Source organism: Phalacrocorax aristotelis, chromosome 1 (genome assembly GCF_949628215.1).
Source record: "Phalacrocorax aristotelis chromosome 1, bGulAri2.1, whole genome shotgun sequence".
In the NCBI taxonomy this organism is placed as follows: domain Eukaryota; kingdom Metazoa; phylum Chordata; class Aves; order Suliformes; family Phalacrocoracidae; genus Phalacrocorax; species Phalacrocorax aristotelis.
Genome location: NC_134276.1, coordinates 83,442,504 through 83,457,681, shown reverse-complemented (window position 1 = coordinate 83,457,681; position 15,178 = coordinate 83,442,504). Strand labels below are relative to the sequence as shown.

Below are 15,178 nucleotides of genomic sequence, written 5' to 3'. Positions count from 1 at the left end.
AATTATTATCCACAAGAAATATAATAAGAAGAAATATAATAAGAAATAAGAAATTATTATCCACAAGAAATTTATATCCACAAGAAATAAATTATTTCTTGTTATTTACTTTTAATATATTGTCATGAATTTCAATACCTCCGGTACATGCAGGTGTATGCCTCTGTCCTAAAAAATATAGCAATTAGGAAGTAAGTATGAGTGGCAATCAGTCATTGAAAGCATCTCTCCATTATCTTCATCTTTATGATCCTTAAATTTTGCAGTGGGGAATCCTTATTTCATGTATAAAAATATCATCTAATAGCTGGAAGATGTTTTAAGTTCCTTTCAGTTGCAGGTTATAAGATAACAATCTTGTGGGAACATGCTTCAGCATTTCCATGTGTTCAAGGTTAACGAAATGTCTTTTAATTCTTTTGGCAGTTGAAGAAAAGTGATTGAAACCTTTTGTAATACAACCTTCAAGATTAAGTGATCCCATCTGTTGAGCAGTTTTTGAAGGATGTAGTATAGATTTGGGTAATTAGCTAGGAGCTCTTTTTTTCCATTAACTTGTAGGCAGAGTACTGCCTCCAAAGTTTATTATCAGACTTAAGAGTTGCAAATTATGTTATCAAAGTCCAAGCCACATGATTATAGCATACTTGTAACATTTTCAAATACTCCCAGTGCAGTTTCCCTGCTGTCTAAAATAATGAAGCAGATAATGGATTTCACGTTTCATAATAACAGAAAACTGTCGGGAACATTTTGAGGCATTAATGACTGTGGGCATAATATGCTCTTTAACTGTTTTCATCTGAAGGAGAAACATGTAGCTTTTGCCCTGAGCAGTTGCATCTTTTGAATGAATGTTGCAAACCATACCAGTTAATTTGCCGATGCGCTGATGTGGTTTATATGAACGTCTGTACATAATGGCTTTATTTTGTTGCTTCTGCAGGAGATATCTTTGAATTCGATCGCAACACACAATCACAAAAAAGGTTTCAGTTTTGCTCTTCAGATCTTACGATAGAATTATTTTTATGAGCTGCTGTGATGCAAGCTATCTTGTATCTGGCAATCCATTGCAAACAGATGAGAAACAACTTCTGCATCTGCTACAGAAAGCCTTACGGCAGCTGTTGCAGTTTGCACTGGTCTGTACAAATAATTTTCTTACTTGTTCCATGAAATGCAAAATCTTGTCTTTTGGGTGGAATGCTACTACTAAAGTAATTGTCGCAGTCACGATTCATGGAGGACTATGATTCAACCAACAACAAGTATTGCCATATCTGGCTGCATGTCAGACCATGTTCATTGAGTTTACTCTCTATTGTTTATGTATTGAGCAAATAGTCTTTGGACATTATGCCTTCCACGGTCAGTATTTATCTTTCCATGCCAAATAATTGCACATGCAAGGAATGCCTAGCTGCACTTTTTTAGGTAGACTCAGTTTGCTCCACATATATATTTCAAATGTATCATTTGCCCTGTAATGCTCAAGACTCTAATAATTCTTAGTCTTCTTAGCCTTTAGGGGCACTGTTTATGTGTAAATTACTGCTATTTGAAGCTAGACACAGAATTTGATTTCAATTAAATTGATCTGTCATTTTCTTGGTCTTCAGTAATGGTAGTTCAACTTCAGAGAGTCAGACCAGGAGGAGTGAGTCCAGAAAAAATACTTGTTTCACTTTTCTGCTTCATTCTGACCAGGTTCTTCAGGCATCCTGAGGTCACAGTGAGCATCCAATCCACTACCGAGGGATCTTTACCCTCACTTCGAAACTCCCAGTGTCTTTGCCCAAGATTAAAGAGAAAATTGAGTTTTCTCAAGTCCTTATTGTTTAATTTCCTCAGCACCTCCAAAGACACCCGGAAAGAAATTCGTATGTCAAGCTGAAGTCCATGTACTGTTCTCAGCACACCTGTTCCATAACACAAACCAGTCCTAACAAAGAACAAGCATTTCCTGATTACATAGCTATTGTAAACTTTCCAGGCATTTCCAGTCTTGCTTACCCTTTCCTCAGGTGTATGCAAAGTGCAAGAATATTGTGCTTCAACATGAAATGCCTCAAGCATCCTTGACTTGCTTCATAGGTGCAATTCAAGGTGTTTGAACTTTTGGAGCTGTATTTTGTTAAAAAGCTTAGGTTCGTATAGGCTGAATTCTTCAAGGTTCTGTAGTGTTTCTCTATAAAATTCTATTAAATTGTTCTGGAGTGTCACTAATAATAAACAGTGAGCAGTCAACCTAGAAGGGGACGCATAGAGCTAACCAAGAGGAAAATGTATGCACGCATGTTTCACTGAGCATCGCCTGAACCAGGGCTTTTCCGTGGGCCTCTCTGTCCTTTTGGGTTTCAGACTGCTAGGTACTTTCAGAAGAGATCACAAGACGGAAGATGGTCTTGTCCTTCACAGCGCTGTCATTCGACTTCTCTTCAGAAAAGGTGGAAGCTGGATTCTAGGCCCTCCTCAAACACGTACACGTGTGTGTACTTGTGTGTGTGTGTACATGTACGTGTGCCTGCGTATGGGCGAGCGTGGCAGGGGGTGTCAGGGTGGCAGCTCCTAATTTGTGGGAGAAGGTTCTGCTCACCTCCCTGCTCCTGGGGATGGCAGATAGCCTCCATCCCTTTTGCTGAAGTTTGAAGGGACGTGAAGGGACTCACAACAAATATATCTTTTTTCACTTGTGTAAGAAGGAGCCTTATTGTGTGACCACTGTCCCCTGGAAAATGAAAACTGTTCTTTCACACCTCTGGGGTAAAGTAGGCTGCAGTCCAGCAGGCACCAACTTGTTCCTGAAGATCAGTACATAAGAGGAAGTTTCTTAACTGTTTATAATGGGTCATTCTTTTTGTTCTTTTTTTCAGTATCGGTAACACAATCTGTTAATGATGATCAGTAAATGCTTACAAAACTATAAAGGGATAATTTCTACACAGCTATTTGTGTGACTCAGACACCGATGACAAACGGGATGTTTTACATATTTTATTAGTAATTAAAATATTCCTCAAAGACATGACTCCACTTACAACTTGCGTAGCTTCATCAAGAAGGAAATAAAGCTTCTCTCTTTCCTCTTACTTGTTGAATAGATGGAATATCTACACACTAAGTAGGAAGTTAAAATTACGTCACCAGAAGTAACATCCTCTTAAATACGGCTTTATGTTCTTGTGGAGTAGAAGAAATGAAATAGAAGTCTTAAGAATACGCTTGAAAAGAACTTTAAGGAATAAAAGCACATAGAATTTGTAAAAAAGCTAGAATAATGATACTTTAGAAACCCTGACCTTGAATTATAAAATACAGTAGTGCTACACTTAAAGCATGTATTAGAACAACCCATTAAAATGTGTACTCTGTATCTTGCACGTCAGTTTTTCTGTTTTCATTGCTTCATTAAGTTCAAGGCACAGTTTTTATGGTTTTGTTGTGGGTTTTTTGTTGTTTTTTTTTTAAGAAAATGATGCAAAAAATACACTACTAGCAAGGCAAATATTAAAAATAGGATTAAATCCAGTATACTCGAATATCCATTATCAGGTATCTTCTGGGCACAGACCAGAAACTAGTATAACATTGTCCACTCCAATTTCTCCAGTTTTGCCTTTCCCACGTTCTGATTCAAAAGTGACCTGTCATAAGAAAAGAGATGTATTAACAGTGAAAATGTAGTTTATCCAACCATTTAGCAGCTCTTAATTAGTTATAATGCTATATCTGAGGAATATTTTATCACAATACAGGACTTAATGACTTAAATCCTTGCAGTTTTTAGAGTTTCTGTGTATTATTTGAACTAGACTGATAATCCTCTGCACAGATTTACAATATCAAATGGATTCCTTTAATAAGATTACTTATTTTCATTGTACAAAGAAAACGCAAATTGAGTGAAATCCTATTATAATAATGTAGTTCTGTCACAGTATGTGATGTTAGTGCACTCCTTTTCTCGAAGACATGACAACTGTTCATTTTCAATCTATTTGGATCCTTAGGTTTTGGGTGTATATACTATATATATATTTACTCTCTCTCTAGTATGTCTTTATATAGTATAGTACCTATACTATATATAGAGAGTAGGTTCATTTTTATTAATAGGATGCCTGGGTTTTTCATTTATAGTCCAATTCTCATTTTTGTAAGGGCTTTTCTACATCATTCCAGCAGTGCAAAGAACTTTGAAAAGAGCTTGCATTTCATGTATACCTGCAGTATTCAATTATACAGGAGAAGCCTTTTCACAGCACTGAAAATGTTCAGTCACCTAAATGAAAACCAGGCCCTAGCATTTCATGGAGAAACTTGCTGAAGCCCTGACTGAGGCAGTTTTCTGTGCACACTGTTTCCCGTTGGCTAGTATGTGCTGCTCCTAGGGTGACTGCCCGCCCCTGATTATACACGATGCCTCCTTTTGCACTAATTATCTAGTTTAGTGTGGTTTGAGAGCATCCTCTTCTATGAAACAGGGATAATTTTCATTTTTCCACTAATATATGTATGCTTCTCTTGCACGAGATATTAAACAGAGATTTTCATTGTTCCTGTTAATTTATTATCTGATGCATTTTTAGAAAAATACAGGATTACTGTCACCAGTGTTCTAAACAACAGGGGCAATGCAGCTCTGAAATGACAACCAGATAATAACTTTACTGCCTCCTAAAATCTGTTCTCCTGTTTCCCATTTCAGATAAGCCCTTCAATTGCCATTAACACCTATAAAACAGTTGGTGGAACACTTGAGGATTAGGAAATTAAGCCGTTTATTATGGTATTTGGCTTATAAATTGTGTTATACTTACACTGTTGGTTGTTTCAGCCCCCTGAAATATCTCTATTTTTCCAGTTCTCCACCTTTCATCTTTTGCTTTGTTCTGCTCCCAAACAGGAGCTTTTTTTTTGTTTGCCAGGAACACTCGAAGTTTCCCCACTCTTTCGCCAGCAAGCCGATAACTGAAAATCAAGCAGTAGCTGCTCTTTGGTTTGAGGTCGGTGAGGAGAAGTTTCAGACGCCCCATATCCTTCTTGTGCCCCACAAAACCTGGAACTGCCATGTAGTACCCATCGCCTTGTAATAATAATAATAAAAAAAAGGAAATCACATCTTTAATAGACTCGTGTTATTTATTAGCAAATTGAATGCATATTTGCTAAGAAAATACATGGAAGCTGTGTTACTTGAAAAATTGAAAATCAGGCTGGAGAAAAGCAGCAGGGAGTGTACTTTGCAAGGAATAAGCTTGCACTGTTGGAATTCAGATCAGTTTACAGAGGAGATGAATTGATATTTCACTGGCAATTACAGTCATTCTTCTTTGCACTATCTTTGAAAGGCAAACTCATAAAGGAACTGATAGCTTATTCCCCAAATCCTGGAGGACCAATGAAATGACAGAGACACACAAAGTGATAAAGGGATAAAACATCCGGCCCCATAAATAAAGTCAAAATCAGCAGATGTAAGTTCAGGGAGACCAGGTAAGGTCAGGGTATGGTCTTCCTGGAAGTGACATCATAGAGAAAGGACTTGGGGAAAAGGAAATATATGGAGCACAAGAGGAAGGATTAGTGAAGAAAGTCTGGGATGGAAAGACTGTGAAGGAAGAGGGAGAGAATGTGTGTGTAGGAACTGGAGCAAGTGGCCTGCAGGATCTGCAAGATCCACCTTTCCCTACTGCAGCAACTTCTGCAACATTTCCTGTGTCACAGGAGAGGAGACATCCTTTAAAACCAGTTTCTTCAGCCACACCTTTTTATATACACACAGCACAGCAGTCACACTTTGCATTCGTGGAGCTCTTTCTCAGGTTTTAGTAGGCCTGCAGTTGGTACCAGGTCAGGTATCGGTTTTTCTTGAATAGCCCCCTGCCCTTGGCTCATTCTGAGGAACGCCATCACTAGTTTTCCTCGCAGAGCTTGAGATTTCTGAGCAGTTATCATAGTGTTGTGTAAGCCATGTGAGTGACTACATTGCCACATCCATCTAAATGGCAGACGTGCTGTTAAATGCCCTACCAGTCTTACAGAGACGCAATGTGTAACTAATAAGGTCTCCGTTGCCTTGTACCTTGCAATTCTGAAGTTATATTGTAATCATTTTTCTCATCTTTTGATTCCTTTGTGTTGAAATACATTGCTGATTACCAGTTGCCACTGGATATTTCAAACAAACAACTTCCACTCCCAGCATTCTCTGCCTCCTTTTATCTTTTATAGATAATCCTCTGATAGGAAAGCTAATTTCGATTCTGTTTTCCCCTCCATCCCCCTTTTTTGGAGGGGGAGAGCCATTGAATCAAAGCATAGCTAGAGGACAGATATTTAAGTACCTCTATCTCGATCAGCAGGATTCCAGTCAAAGTCATCATCAGCATCTTGTTTCCAGTCACAGACCCCTCGGCTGAAGCTGCAATCAACTGAAAAAAAAATTGCCAATGGAGACTCAGAGATAAGAGGAGTGCTATATCAGAAGTACTGATAAAAATAATTTGCTCTTTATTCACCCAGTTATGAATGTATAGGTCATTCTAAATTTATCTACAATCTGAGTTCAGATAGGGTTGACCTAGATTAAATTGCAAGAAAAGCACAGCATTAGAATTTATGTAGTAATTATTTCTTTAATTTATAGGAAAATCGGTTGTGTCTTTCTGCTGCTGATCTCCCATCTGCACATGAGTTTATATGCTGTGACTTCTGTATACTGAGTGCCTGCTGATCACCGGGTATAGTTGGAGGTGTTAGTTTTGAATTCCAGCATCATAAATGCGTTGGCATCTGCCAACTTCAGGGCTTTCCTCTCTCCATTTGTTACACTGCTGTAGTTGCAATCAGATGAGATGCTCAAGTTCCAGTTCTAGCCATTGAAAGAGGGAAGCTGGCCTCCCATGAGAGGAATCTTTTATATCAGCACTTGATACTCATACTACATGGAGCTGGGAATAGCCCAAATCAGTTGACCTTTAGAGCACACTGAAAAAGGGTGTCACCCAGAGCATACCACAGCCTTCGTGACTGTGCAGATGAAAAGCATTACATACACAAAGAAAGAAACACTGTGCAATGCAAGCATGACAGTTCAGATTAAGAACAATATGTCAGCCATCTGAATTTCCTCATAAGAAGCATCCTTCCTGTTCTTTTCATGTATTTTACCATGAGACAGAGAAGTGCAGTACATGGCATTTAGAGAGCTTTACTCTATAAATCCATTGTTTCTGAGACTACGGCTTTCTGAATTGGAAAACACCCATTATCTTACCCTTAATGTCAGCCAGCACACCTGTCTATTTTGGTTTGTTTTTCTTTAAGATTTGGAAGCTTCTGTGGATTGTTTTTGGGTGAAACCCACCTTATCCTAAAAATAATCTCAGGTACAGCCAATCCCAGCATTTCAGCCCCTGCCCACTTGGCTGGTAACTCCCCCAGGATGCTGCTGCCCTGTGAATGCATTAGCTCAATACAATCTCTCAGTCCCCCTTTTTAGATTCTGCTTTTTATCATGGCTCTCGTAAGCACATCGTTATAGTCACCTTCATGATTCTGTCCATCACAGGGAAACTGTTTCCCACCAGGAGAGAGGGGGAGAGTGCCCTTAGATATGCCTTTATTCCCTGCTTTGACCAGAGCTACACTGCAGTCTGTTATAGTTCCCAACAGGCAGTGAAGTTTTCCGTTTGAAAGTCTGTGAAGCAGTTTCCTAAGGCATGGCAGAAGCTTAAGTTGTGTACATAAATTGACAGGTCTTGGACTTTGTATGCTCCCCGGACGGATTGTACAAAAATTTTTAATGTGAGAAAGAACGGGTAGTGTCATCTTACTCCACGGGACTTACTGATAGATTGGGAACTATCATAAATTCATAGCCAGGCCATTTAAGATTCAGGGTAAATATCTATTCAGTCTTGTTTAGGAGAAACTCCTATTGACTTCTGACAGAGGACCAGGAGAAAAAACCAAGAGAATACAGCTGAAGGACATTGGCGTATTGTTGTGTGCTACGCATCACTCTTCTAAAATGGTTTCATTTTATAGATGACAGAAATTACTTTATTTTTTCATGACTATGAAATAAATTAAGTGAAATTCAATTGCAAGTCACGTTTTGATGTGAGGGAACTTTCTATACATGCCTTACAAAGAGTTAAAGTATGTTTTGAAAAGGACACAAAACCAGCTTCTCATATTGGAACTGGCAGAATGTTTTGGCCAGATGCTGTCTCTAATGTGCTCACCAAACCTTTGTTTTATGTTAAAAGCTTTTAAACTGTTTCTGGCTTGACTAATACAGGTTGTCATGAAAACACACAATACAGAGAAAAATAAATACTGTAGAATAAAAATAACCTACCTTCTTGCTCTGGTCTTGACACTGGAACTTTCCTCTGTGCCAGGACAGGGCCAAAGGCAGCTGCTTCTTTCACCTTGGGAACTAAAGAAAACACCTTGTCAACCGCTGAGTTACCATGGGAACAGAAAATGGAACTTCAGTGCTTTATACCAGTTGGCATCATTTATTTAAATAACTCAATGTATGTGTTTTCCACTTCATCACCAAACTCACATTCCTAACCCCAGATAGATATTAACTCTGAATTTTAAAACTTTGTTTAAATTGCTGCATTCCACAGCACTGTGCCTTCTAAGCTGCGGGCAACGGAGCTACAAGATTCACAAGGTCATAAAACATTGAACATGATCCTTCTTTGGCATGGTGATCTGCTTTCTTGCTACAAAACTTCAACTAATGATTGAAGTACCTGCATGCTACCAGACGGCAAAGACAACGACTCAACAACTTGGCAGCGCTTTGCCAACAGCAGCCTAAAAGCTTTGTGACAGCCATAAGCCCTGGGGGATCAAAGGACCACAGCTCTGTATTCAGGTAAGTGGTAGCTGGTGCTGCTTTAACAGATGCCCCAGGAAATTATTTTTCTGAAGCTGTACTCTCTGCTGGGGCACATGTCCTCCTGCAGACCTGATCAGCCCTGCTGTCTGTTGGGAAGGAAGGGTGCAGCGACTGCCCTACCTCTTCCTCACCCCCACTGCAACAGCTGGCAAGCACAGCCTGATGTTTTGATAGCCAGTCCTGGTGGAACCCCCTGAACGAGTTATTTTGTAAAAATTGATTGACATGTCTTGTGCCAAACTGGAAGAGTAGGTACAGCAGGACAGTCAATGAATGTTAGGTGAATTCTCTCAGGTACTGGCCTAATAGAAGTAGTTACTCAAGAAGCACTATTTTGCAGCAGCAGCCTTGGATACCAGGGCAAAACCTCTCCTGTCTGATGAGCTACAAACATATAGAAGCTTGCAGACTCCTACTTACTGTAAGTAACACTCTAAAATACTCCAAGTATTTTTAAAGTTCTGTGATTAAGCTTCTTTTGTATTATTTTAAGTGATTAATAGAGAAGTGAACTTGCAAACAAACAAAAAAAAAGATAGTCTCAATGTCTTTGTGCAGACCCTGTGTAAGTAACTAATCACACATGAGATAAGGGGAAGATTGGCTTTCACTGGCAGACGATTCTATCCTCTGCAAACACATATGCAGATGATACCAATGATATGCACATACACACCTATGAAAACAGGAGGAGCTTAAATGTGCCATTTTAGAGGAGGAGTGAGGGAGGATCCTTTGGATTATTGCTTACAGAGCGTAGACTTCCTCAATAGTGCCAGATGATAGGAGCTATGGAAATGGAATTTACTTTTCCCTACTCAGCATTGTATCATACATGCTCCTAGCTGCAAGTGCTAAATGTTTTAAAAGTCATGACTTTCACATGCACGCACATTTGTTGAGAGGGGAGTTTGTTCCCGTGAGTTCCACTGAGCTAGGGCTTTCCATTGAAATACTCCAACATACAGTCATAAACACATACTAGATTTTAAGAATATACTTAAAACCCACTGCAATCCAAAGCCTCCTAGCACCATCAAGACTATGCCATCTACTTAACCTTTCTTCTTCAAAACTGTCAAAAATTGCTCTGTGTACACAGAGAAAACACACACTAACGAAGAGGCCCCGGAGGCACTTCTGGAGGTGCTGAATTGAGCTGAGAAAGGAGGCTCATGCAATCTTACGAGCTTTCTGATGAATTGCCAGGAGCGTGTCCTCTCTTGTTGCCCTTGCAGCCTTCCCCTCACCCAGACCATTGCTTAAATCACCTGGATAATATTCTCGCTTAAGGCAAGGATTAATATATCCTTCTCCAAATTAATATATGTCTACATATACACATTTAGGAACACGCACATAGAGATTAGGTGTTAAGTTTACTGTCATGCCATAAACTTGGCCTCGTACTTAGTGAAAGAGGCTCAGGCTGTGAAAACTCTTGCCAAAATGAAGAGAGTTATTAAAATATGATCAGTTCTGGAAAGAGTGGAGTGATTTAACAGAAGGCAACAGCTGCCAGAATGATTTATTTATTGAGTTATTGAATTACACTTGAATTCACTTGAGGGATATACATGCAGGTGTAGCTGTGTGCTGCAGATGCTTCAAGTGAAAAACTGTCATGCACATAAAAACAGCCAAAGGTTGTATCCAGATCTATTTTTGTTTTCAGTGTCAGGCATTACATTCAGGTTCTCCACTTACTGAAAGATATCACCTGCTTATTATGAGAAACTGTAAGCTTCAGCTTACAGAAACGTTTCCAAGAAAGCTTACTTCTTGGAATTTGGCTACATTTTGCATCAGACCATCACCAGACATAGCCAGGATTCAAAGTTTACCGCCTCCTGTATAATAGGCAGGAGTCAGGATTGCTCTTTTTAGCTCTTCTGCTGTCAAGTGGTGCTTGCAGAAAGGCAGGCCTTGTCTCGTGTTCCCTAAGAACACACTCTCACCAACAAAAGCTCACATATGACCCACTTAGGCACAGCGGAGTCTACCCTTTCTGTACTGCTGGTGCCTACCCACCTACTTATCTGCAGCACTAGCTACTATATAATGTCTGCATAGAAAACCCTTCATATGATGGTGCCATACATTCTTAATTGTTGGTGTCATCATGATACTCTTATGAGGTAAGATGGGTTGATCTTATAGACGGGAATTAGTGACAGAGAGAACTAGTGTCCAGGTCTTCAGAGGTACCTAAGTAAGTAACTAACTAACACCAATTTGAGTTGCATCTACGATTGTCTGTGATGAGCTCAGCATAAGTAAATTGGTGACATTCTGGTCCTGAGAACAGCCACCTGGTTGCTGACACAGGTTCTTGCATCTGTTGCATCTGCAAGAAATGCAGTGTTGCTATCTGTGACATATATCTGGGTTTTGCCCCTGTTCTGAGGAGGAGTAATCTCTTTGAGCCATAGTAGTTGCAGTTTGTCAATTGTATTGTGCATCTGGAAGTGCAGCAAGGAAAGAGACACTGCAACATCGAATAGCCCCAGTGAGCTCTAGCTGGCTGAAAGTACTTCCCTAAAAAATAATGGGACTCACATAACCAACTCAAACTACTGAGGATGTCTGCAGATCATGGAAACACTTCATAGCAATAACCTCAGAAATGAGAAAGTAGTGCTGAAAAGAAGCATTGAGACATTGTTTTAGTGCAAACGTGCCTAAATAGTGTGCCACGAAGGGGATTTAGAAACAAATTTATGCATGAAAGTAGAATTCCACTTTAAAAACACCAGGCTTACAGGGATCGCTGCACATAATGAAGTAGTTGAGGTTTGAGAGCCACGTCCTAGCCATCCACCTGGCCGAGGACCTTTAGATATCTAAGTAAAGAAAGATAACAGCCTGCCACTATAAGATATAGCAAAAGAGCTAGTTAGGTCCAAGCATATCCTTTCATACAGTGCACAGCAGTGTCCTCCTAGAAGTGCAGGCACAAGTTCACTCTGCCTGTCAAACAGGTTTGTTAGCACTGGTCTGCCAGTTGTGCCAACTCTGACTACATGACTTCTTGGTTGGAGCTAGCTTGCGCCGGGCTTGCTTGGAGCACAGCTAAAGGCAGCTGAGGTCTGCCTGAAAAGTACCATGTAGATAGACAATGAAGTCAGTCTGTAAGTCAAATAAGAGGCAATGAGAACACAAAAGCAATAAGAAGCTTCAGGAGCACATCTGGAAAAGCACTGCTTGGGCCAAGCTGCAATATTAAAAGGTTCAAAGTAAAAAAAAAAAAAAAAAGGCGCAAAAAAAAAAGCTGCTGAAACCTCAAGCCCAACAAGGAGAAGCTCAGTCAAATGGGTCTGTGGAGCACTGTTTTATGGGCACCCTTCAGAAACTGTACAAAAGCACTGCTAAGTGACCGAGGTGCTAAAGCAGCTTACTGAAAACACTAATAGATTTTCCTTTATGTGCAATTGGTTTCACCTCTCTGCTTTGCCAACTGCCGTATATAAAAATACATACAGTGCATGTCGAAATGACATTTTTGTATTTAAAAATATGGCTTGGTTTATAGCTTGGAAGTAATTTTCTATTTGTCTGCAGTAATGCATGTGCTATCCTTAAAGCTTTAATTCTTTTTTTTTCCTGTTAGTGGGACTGTATTTCTTGTAAATCATCTGTGGCATCACATTGAGCTGTTGCTGAGGCAGCTATACTGGAGAAACAGACATGTAGCAGAATATAAGCACCCATGTATTTAATCGTGCTAGGTGTGGGCAATGGGCTATATTTTTATTTCTTGTTATGGTGGTTTGATTTTTTTTGTCCCCTGGAAAATGCCTATGCCTGGTTTTGCCTAGTTAGTCTAAATGTAAAAATAACACACAAAATTTGGGGAAGGTAACTCACATGTTGGTAATTCTAACACATAGAATTTTGAGGTGCTGTCTTTCCAACACTGTTCTCCAATGTTCAAAGCCCATAAAAAAACCCCAGAAAACCAGAGTGGGAACCGTAAAAAAATCAAGCAGAATATAAGAAGTAGTAAAATGAAGACTAGCTTCCTATATGTACGGTATATCACTGTGTCGGACTGAAAGGAATATGCCATATCTCTGCTACCACATTCTCCTCTGAAAGAATTACATTCGCCAGATGTCTGACATCTTTTGAGCCTTTTATCTGCAGCTGTGGACTGAGCTGTGGTCTGAGCATTATTCGCTCAAACAAGTGGTCTAAATATCAGAAGAGAATAAGATTACGAGCAAACATCCTCATTAACTGATAGAGTACTCTTGTTCAGAACTCAGAGCCTAGAACCCATTAGGGAAACAGTCCATTTTTAGTATTGCCAAATAAACCAGAAAACCAAAACCTCTTTATCATTCTTGGTGCTATCAAAGGAACATAGATGGCTACATGATTAATGAGTTTCATAAATCGATAAAGTACAGAATATGGAATTTAGTTGCAGTTGGCAATCCATCATAATCAAGAACCGTAATCCATTCTGGAATATGAATGGTACACAAAAAGCACTGAAACACTAGAAAATGATGGAATTAAGGCTGTGCACTGTAAGTTCACCTTTAGCTTGAGTGTAGCACCTGTACAGTCATTGCTTATATAACCAACGACTTTGGCCCACCTCTCTCTGCCTTCTTTCATATCTGGAAAGGCTATTTCCCACGCAGTAAGGAGCTTTCCAATACTTAGATTTACTCATTTTCTATACGTCTCCAATTTTTGCAATCAATAGGACAGAGTCCTATTTATTAAACTGCACCTTTCACAACAGGATAGGTCCTTCCTTCACACTGGGCAAGGTAAGGATTCCATGGAAAATAGTAATTTAAAGTAATTACAGACTGTATCATAAGGTATAAAAATATAAGAAGAAAAATCTACATTTTCACAGATGACCTTAATTTTGACACTTCTTAAATGTTGGTGGCTTCACTTTGCTATCTTTAACTATTGTGTTTTTTAAAAAAACCTGCGAGTAGTAGTTTTCATGAAGGTCCTGAATCTTGATAGTTGGCCTATTTTAATAACTTCAATCTCCATACAATAGTTCATTTTTTCCCTGCAGTATTTTTCTGTGGCTCCTTATATATTTATTGTGTAGTAAAACTACTATGATTAAAAAATAAGTTTAAAAACAATAATTAGGATCTCTGAAAAGTGTGACCTATCAATTTTTCCTAATTAACTGCTCTTCCTGGAAGACAAACAATACCAATATTAATAATACAAAGGCAGATGCTATGTGAATACTTGAGGAGATTATATGGAGGAACTTAACGTGGTAGTAAAGGAATCATTGCTGAATAGACAAGGACCTGTAAATTTATGAGCTGTAAATTTGAGCTAATCATGTACTCCAAAGGATCACTATCATTTAAAATGGAAGTGCTTTAAAAGCCAAAAGTTCAAATAATTAGGTGCCTGGATCATGACTGAATTCTTGTAATAACAAGGATCAAGTATAGCATATGAAAATTTAAAAGGAAAGGACACAGTTAACCTATGCAACCCATCCTGAAAGAAAAATGCAAATGGCACAATGCTTTAAGTCCCATACATAGTTGGTATCAAAAAGAAAGCCATAAATAATACAAATTCACATACTTAATGAAACTACATCTTGGGCATACTAGCATCCCTGTATGAAGAAGCACACCAACCTCTGCCAGTATCCCCCAGTGAAATAAAATCTCTCTGGCATGTTCAGCATATAAATCTCTTATATTAATAATGGCAAATTCCAGCCGAATGTGACTGGAACAAAAACAGTATAGGCAAAAATACAGATAAAACACAGTGCTTTAATATTTTCAAGCAATAACATTAGTTGTTACTGCTGTCAGTTGTAGTGGCAATTTTGTAGAGACAAGTAGTCTCTGCCTCGACTGGGTGTATGGTGTTCAAATGTTCTGATTTGGTTGAGAAAGTCCTTGAAAAAGAATCTCACCAAACATCACAACAAAAATCTCTTGTATGTTATTTTGACTTGGCTTTTCCTACGGACAAAGGATCTTACCTGTGTGCCCTCACTCAAACTGAAATGAATCTATGCCAAATAGTGTAGCACTGAGTACTCAAATGGAAGGCTACATGATCCACCTTTTGCGACTGCATCAACTCATGTAGCCCAGTGCACGAGAGCATGTTGCCCTTGTGACACCAGGCACAGAGACCAGAGCCCTATGTGCTTTTAACCAAAGAAGATGGTGACCCTACACTGGGCGCACTATTTCTGGCAATCCTTCCTGACCTGTCCAAGCCAGT

General features: G+C 39.2%; 1 protein-coding gene and 1 long non-coding RNA gene across 10 annotated transcripts in view; one reads left to right on the top strand and one right to left on the bottom strand.

The window, feature by feature from the left end:
• LOC142058512 (uncharacterized) overlaps window positions 1-3,224 on the top strand; it is a 287,316-nt gene extending 284,092 nt beyond the window's left edge. For 7 of the 8 annotated variants that reach the window (XR_012661016.1, XR_012661019.1, XR_012661023.1 and 4 more), the window contains one exon: window positions 947-3,224. This is a non-coding gene — a long non-coding RNA (uncharacterized LOC142058512). The remainder of the gene's footprint in view (window positions 1-946) is intronic. The other variant, XR_012661021.1, reaches the window with a different exon arrangement.
• EGFL6 (EGF like domain multiple 6) overlaps window positions 2,983-15,178 on the bottom strand; it is a 46,914-nt gene continuing 34,718 nt past the window's right edge. For both annotated transcript variants that reach the window (XM_075095618.1, XM_075095611.1), the window contains 4 exons: window positions 8,372-8,452; window positions 6,351-6,437; window positions 4,824-5,089; window positions 2,983-3,647 (listed from right to left, as the gene is read on the bottom strand). In XM_075095618.1, the coding sequence (XP_074951719.1) occupies window positions 3,552-3,647; window positions 4,824-5,089; window positions 6,351-6,437; window positions 8,372-8,452 (530 nt within the window). In that variant the 3' untranslated portion in view covers window positions 2,983-3,551. The remainder of the gene's footprint in view (window positions 3,648-4,823; window positions 5,090-6,350; window positions 6,438-8,371; window positions 8,453-15,178) is intronic.